This window comes from Elephas maximus, chromosome 24 (assembly GCF_024166365.1).
Source record: "Elephas maximus indicus isolate mEleMax1 chromosome 24, mEleMax1 primary haplotype, whole genome shotgun sequence".
Taxonomy (NCBI): Eukaryota; Metazoa; Chordata; class Mammalia; order Proboscidea; family Elephantidae; genus Elephas; species Elephas maximus.
The window spans coordinates 6,338,189-6,345,200 of NC_064842.1; the positions used below are offsets into that span (position 1 = coordinate 6,338,189).

At 39.8% G+C, this 7,012-nt stretch overlaps 1 protein-coding gene across 1 annotated transcript in view; it reads left to right on the forward strand.

Annotated features, from left to right (window-relative positions):
• LOC126066670 (uncharacterized) overlaps positions 1-6,805 on the forward strand; it is a 64,888-nt gene extending 58,083 nt beyond the window's left edge. The window contains exons 4-5 of the mRNA XM_049867919.1: positions 3,547-3,649; positions 6,585-6,805. Of these exons, the coding sequence (XP_049723876.1) occupies positions 3,547-3,649; positions 6,585-6,639 (158 nt within the window). The 3' untranslated portion in view covers positions 6,640-6,805. The remainder of the gene's footprint in view (positions 1-3,546; positions 3,650-6,584) is intronic.
• Positions 6,806-7,012: the final 207 nt, after the last annotated feature.

A 7,012-nucleotide genomic window follows, 5' to 3' on the forward strand; every position in this document is an offset into this window, starting at 1 on the left:
CAAATAGCACCAGGGTCACTCATGGTGGACAGGTTTCAGTGGAGCTTCCAGACTAAGACAGGCTAGGAGGAAAGGCTTATTGATCTGCTTCTGAGAATTAATCAATGAAAACCCTATGGATCACAGAATATGTGAGACTCCGACTCACTTGTTTTGGATGCATCGCCAGGAGGGACCAATCACTGGAGAAGGATATTATATCCGGTAAAACAGAGGGCCAGCGAAGGAGAGGAAAACCCTTGATGAGATAGATTGATATAATGGCCACAACAATAGACTCCAACATATCAACGATCGTGAAGATGGCACAGGGTCAGCAACATTTTGTTCTGTTATACACAGGGTTGCCATGAGTAGAAGCCATCTCAGTGACAACAAAGAACAACACATCCTCCGGAGGGAATACCATGTCAATGTAAGTGATAAACGCAACAGTAGAGGTAAGAACAGAAGGCTGTGAAGGCAGAAGAGGAGGCTTAATTCACATGAAATGTTCAAAGAAGGCTTCCACAGGGAGACATGGACTAGCTGAACTGTAAGTGATGAGGAATGTGACCTGGGTGAGGAAAGGTGGGAGTGCCGCCCAGGCAGAGGGGAAACTATATTACAGGGATGAAACAACCCAGCATAACCAGGGAACTGTGAGTGGTTTGCCTTTACTAGGACAGGAAGCACAAGAGGAGTAGTGGAAAGAGCAAAAGATGAAGAGGTAAAAGGACCCAGCTGATGACATTCTTGCAAGTTAGATTACGTAGTGTGGATTTTATCCAGCAGGAGATAGGCAGCCCACAGACAGGCCAAACTGCGTTTTTAGAAAAATGTCCTTAGTTACAATGAGAGGGAGAGATTTAAATAGGACAAAAGTTGAGGCAGGGAGATGAACTAAGAAGCTACTGCAGCATTTGTTGAAAGACAATGAGCCCCTGAACCAGAGGCATTGAGGGGAGTAGGCAGAGATGGGAAATGTTAGAAGGTAAAATCCGAAGGGCTTGGGCTTGATTGGATGTGGCATCAGGCTAGGAAGAGAAGACAGTCTAGGCCAAAGCCCCAGCCAATGACATCAATTCAGTGAAACAAAAAAGTCAGTTAATTTAAGTGTGTGTGTGTTGGGGGGTGGGAGGGGGGCGGGAATCAAGTAAACCCTTTCTCTGTTATTGTGGTCTCAATTAGTAAACAATTGGTTGATTAACTAAAACCTTCATTTTTCACCAAGTGATACCATAGGTCCAACTATCATTTATCTTCTCCAGAAGCCAGTGAGGGATAAAGAAAGTCATTTTTGCCTCTACTTTGTAGCTGGCAAAACTGAAGCCACAGGATGTGGGGTGCTATACTACCATGATGGCGGGTGTAGACAAAGCCAGTATTCCAGCTCCCAGTCCAAATCATCACTGCTAAACAGCTTGTCATTTCTGTAAAGCAGCTATTTTTAATTAGTACACATTTTTATTAACATTCCGGATAAATTTTTTTTTAAAATTTTATCTGACAATGTAGTTTAAAGATTTATAATAGATAGTTTTTCTTGGTGGAAAGAATTGTCCTATAGTATCAAAAATTTAAGTTTCTAAATATTTGCCTGAATACCGTCAAATAGCCTATACCCCTTACCCCTCTGCCGTTGAGTCAATTCCAACTCATAGGAACCCTATACGATGGAGTAGAACTGTCCTATAGGGTTTCCAAGTCTGTAAATATTTATGCAAGCAGACTGCCACATCTATAGTACCACTTGAAAGTTGACACATTTAAAATATTAACACTCTTCAACTTGAAAAAGTAGCCCAAAATAACCCACTGTAGTACTATCTACATTAGATGTGTTCCAGTCACAGAAGGGTTCTTGACATTGTGATTGACTCTTGATTTCCATAGTCATTGGGCACAGGGTAAGCATGGATAATAGAAAAAACAAAACAAAACAAAACAAAAAAATACCAAGTTCCACTTTAATATTTTCAGTCGCATCATACACCAATCCTTTTACTAGAATGGCTCTCAAATAGCAAAATCACTTTGCTTAAGTTTCATCTTCTTCCCACTTCCAGACCTGTTAAGAATTTCACCCTGGGATACTGGGAAATACAAAACAAGAAGACCTTGCATAGTTTTGCAAACAAGGTGATATTTATAAAGACCATGCATTGCATTTAGAAAGTGACTGACAAATCTGTTAACTGCACTCTATATTTCAGTTTTCTTCTGGTTGTGAAATCCTAACAACTCAAATCAACACTCTCTCAGCCCTGTTAATAAAGGAATTCTCAGGGATTGGGGTCAATGGCCCAGGAATTAAATGAGGTAGGAAACACCAAAACATGGCTGTGCCCCCAATATTGAAGTGTGAACATTATTAAAATGGTATCTTTGGTGCCTTGATGTGTAAGTTTTATTCAGCTCAGTTCTATCACTTTCCTCTCAGAAAGATGGTAACCAATGAATTCCAAAAGCCAAAGAGTTCTCACCCTGACCATCTCCCCAGTCTTACTGGTTCAAGCCCCTTTTATGTCTGGACTAGACTCTCCAAACATCTTCCTAATCCATCTCTTTGCTTCCAGAACACCTGTAGAATACCTTGCGTTCTGCTGCCAAGATTATGTTTCTCAACTTGCCTTCACATTGCAATATCTCCCTATAGTTTATATGAAAAAATCCAAGTTCCTTTACTAGTGTAAAATCCATTTATGTTTAAACCTGTGCCTGTGAATCAAGTTAAAACACTTGTAGGTCTTCAAAAATACTACTTCCTGTTACAGGTTCTCCAAAGGATATGGTGCCCATCAGTCCATCAAGGGTCAGCTTACGGCTCACCTCTGAGGCCAGTGAGGACCTAGGGGTCAGACTCACCTGGGCTGGACTCCAGGCTCCACCACTGATTGTCTGTATGAACTAGAATAAATTCCCTAACAATCAGTATCTTCATCTGAAAAATGGGGTAACAACATATACACATCATAGGGATGCTAGAAGAATTTGTTGTTAGTTGTTGTCGAGTGGGCTCCAACTCATGGTGACCTTAGGTGTAAGAGAACAACATGTTACCCAGTCGTGCACCATCTCCATGATCTTTGGTGTCTTGAAGTCCATTGTTGTGGCTGTTGCTTCAATCCATCTCATTGGGGGTTTCCCTTGTTTTTGTTGGCCCTCTACCTTACCAAACATGATGTTCTTTTCTAGAATTGGTCTTTCCTGATGACGTGTCTAAAGTAAACAAGTCAAAGTCTCTCCATCCTTGCTTCTAAGGCACATTCTGGTTATGTTTCTTCTAAGACTTTTTTGTTCATTCTTTTGGCAGTCCATGTTATATTGACTATTCTTTGCCAATGGCACAGCTTGAAATGAGTGAAAGTCTACAAAACTCAAAGCACAGTGAGTGGCACTTAGCAAGAGCTCAAAGTGTTAGCTATTTATAATATTATTAGTACTAACTTATGATCATCCTTCCATGCCTCTCCTAAGCCAAGGTGAGTAGTTTATCAGCCGTATTCTCACACACTTGCTTGTTGTAATTGTTTGAATGTCTGTTTCTTCTACCTGACTCTGCAGGGTCCATATACTCCGCGTGGGAGGTTCAGGACCTGTCTTTGAATGAATTAATGAGGAAATGGAAAACTTCACTATACATATGCTCCTCTAAGTGTAGAACAAGGTACATTTTTTCACACTCATTTCAACTCAGAAAGGATTCCATATGACAGTTTATAGCACATTCTCAATCTTGCTTTTATTGGAAAATGGGCTTTAAAAAAATTTCTTTTCAAGAATATGTGAAGGACAGCTAGTAAGCCCCACGTTTCTCTGATTTGAATCACATGCACTGCTTTCTATAAAATACTTTTTACAGCGTATTTTAGCAAATTACCCGATATCTGGGTAGTGGGAGTGATGGTGCTCCTTTGTTTTTATTCAGTCATCTCCTCCAATCTTTCTTTCTACTTATTACTGCATTCTACTTATCATCATTGTTCTTTAGCTGTTGCGGTCTTCTATCCTTTGTACGTGTTTCTGTTGAGTTGGGGGAGGGCTGATAGAAGGTGAAAGTGAACCTTAGAAGATAAACACAGTAACCACTGTTTGAGGGTGCCTAGTCCAACATTCTGAGACAAAAAAAATTAACATTAATTTTTTATTTCATTAATATGTATTTATGCAAATCATGCACAAATACATTCCCATTGTAAAAAAGCAACCGTACAGAGATCGAAACCCCATGCCTTTCAGATCCTTTTCTGTGCTATTCATGCATGCATACATACATGCATGCATACATGCACACATACACACATGCATAATACATACGTACATGCACAGACATGCATGCATGCATACATACACATGTACACACATGCATCCATACGTACATATATATATTTGTTTTGTTTTAAATATTGTTTTCATTCAGAATTTATTTCTTTTTTTGAGTGTTGAGCATTTAACATTCAACAATATATCTTGGAGATCTTTACGTATCTGTACACATAAATCTTAGTTTTTTAAACTTTTGCATAGGATTCCGTAATATGGCTTTACTGTGTCTTACTAACCACACTATGATTGATCAACACTGGGTTACTTTCCTTCTGATGCTATTGCAGATGGTGCTGCACTAACATACCTACACAGGCCTCCACTTATACACACACACCGAGAAGTGGAATTGCTGTATCGTAGGACGTGGACTTAGAAACATAACCTTATTCATTTAGTTTTTGAATAAGAATGCAATCATACTAGAGAATTCAGAAGTTACAAAATGGTACTTACTCTCCAACACCTGCCATCTAGTTACATAGTTTCCTTTCTAGAAGCAAGCGATGTTACCAAATTTTTGTATGTCTTCCAAGAGATGTTCTTTTCATGGTCAAGCAAGTAACTAAGTAAATGTATTTACATTGATGCATGTGCCATAGGGTCTGTATGAGTCAGAACTGACTCCATGGCAGTGGGTTTGGTTTTGGTTTTATGTATCACACGTATAAGAGCATATGTGTATAGATTGGCCCAAAACCTACCTTTCTGAAAAGTTCTATTTTAGTCTTAAATTATCTCACTTAACATGAACTTTCAAATATTCTCTTGTCAAAATATTAATGTTTGCTCCAGGGATGCCAACTCAGACTGCACTGGGGTTATAAGCTCCAAAATACATTTCTAAAATCCAGAACTTTCTGAATTCTAAAACTACCTGACCTCAAGGTTTACAGATAAGAGATTATAGATCTCGACCTATTCTTTTTAAACCTTTGATTTTAAAAATGGTGATAAATTTAACATTATATTTTTTGTCATTTATCACAATTTATTTTAGAGATATTTTTGTAGCTGACAAAATACTCCGTTGTTTTCCACTTAATTCATCTCATATTTATTTTTATATGTTTTCATAAAAATATTCAGTGTTTTCACAATGGAATACTACGCATCGATAAAGAACAGTGACGAATCTCTGAAACATTTCATAACATGGAGGAACCTGGAAGGCATTATGCTGAGCGAAATGAGTCAGAGGCAAAAGGACAAATATTGTATAAGACCACTATTATAAGATCTTGAGAAATAGTAAACCTGAGAAGAACACATACTTTTGTGGTTACGAGGGGGGGAGGGAGGGAGGGTGGGAGAGGGTTTTTTTATTGATTAATCAGTAGATAAGAACTGCTTTAGGTGAAGGGAAAGACAACACTCAATACATGGAAGGTCAGCTCAATTGGACTGGACCAAAAGCAAAGAAGTTTCCGGGATAAAATGAATGCTTCAAAGCTCAGCGGAGCAAGCGCGGGGGTCTGGGGAACATGGTTTGCGGGGACTTCTAAGTCAATTGGCAAAATAATTCTATTATGAAATCATTCTGCATCCCACTTTGAAATGTGGCGTCTGGGGTCTTAAATGCTAACAAGCAGCCATCTAAGATGCAGCAATTGGTCTCAACCCACCTGGAGCAAAGGAAAATGAAGAACACCAAGCCCACATGACAACTAAGAGCCCAAGAGACAGAAAGGGCCACATGAACCAGAGACCTACATCATCCTGAGACCAGAAGAACTAGTTGGTGCCCGGCCACAATCGATGACTGCCCTGACAGGGAGCTCAGCAGAGGACCCCTGAGGGAGCAGGAGAGCAGTGGGATGCAGACCCCAAATTCTCATAAGAAGACCAAACTTAATGGTCTGACTGAGACTGGAGGAATCCCGGCGGTCATGCTCTCCAGACCTTCTGTTGACACAGGACAGGAACCATCCCTGAAGACAACTCATCAGACATGAAAGGGACTGGTCAGCGGGTGGGAGAGAGACGCTGATGAAGAGTGAGCTAATTATATCAGGTGTACACTTGAGATTGTGTTGGCAACTCTTGTCTGGAGGGGGGATGGGAGGATAGAGAGAGGGGAAGCCGGCAAAATTGTCAAGAAAGGAGAGACTGAAAGGGCTGACTCAAGACGGGGAGAGTAAGTGGGAGTAGGGAGTGAGATGTATGTAAACTTATATGTGACAGACTGATTGGATTTGTAAACGTTCACTTGAAGCTTAATAAAAGTTATTATAAAAAAAAAAAATATTCAGTGTTTTTACCCATGTTTATTGCAGCTCTGTTTACAATAGTAAAAAGCTAGAAGCAACCAAGTTGTCCATCAACGGATGAATGGGTAAATAAATTGTGGTATATTCACACAATGGAATACTACACATCGATAAAGAACAGTGATGAATCTGCGGAACATTTCATAACATGGAGGAACCTGGAACGCATTATGCTGAGCGAAATCAGTCGGAGACAAAAGGACAAATATTGTATAAGACCACTATTATAAGATCTTGAGAAATAGTATAAACTGAGAAGAACACATACTTTTGTGGTTATGAGGGGGGGAGGGAGGGAGGGAGGGAGAGGGTTTTTTACTGATTAATTAGTAGCTAAGAACTGCTTTAGGTGAAGGGAAGGCCAACACTCAATACATGGAAGGTCAGCTCAATTGGACTGGACCAAAACAAAGAAGTTTCCGGGATAAAATGAA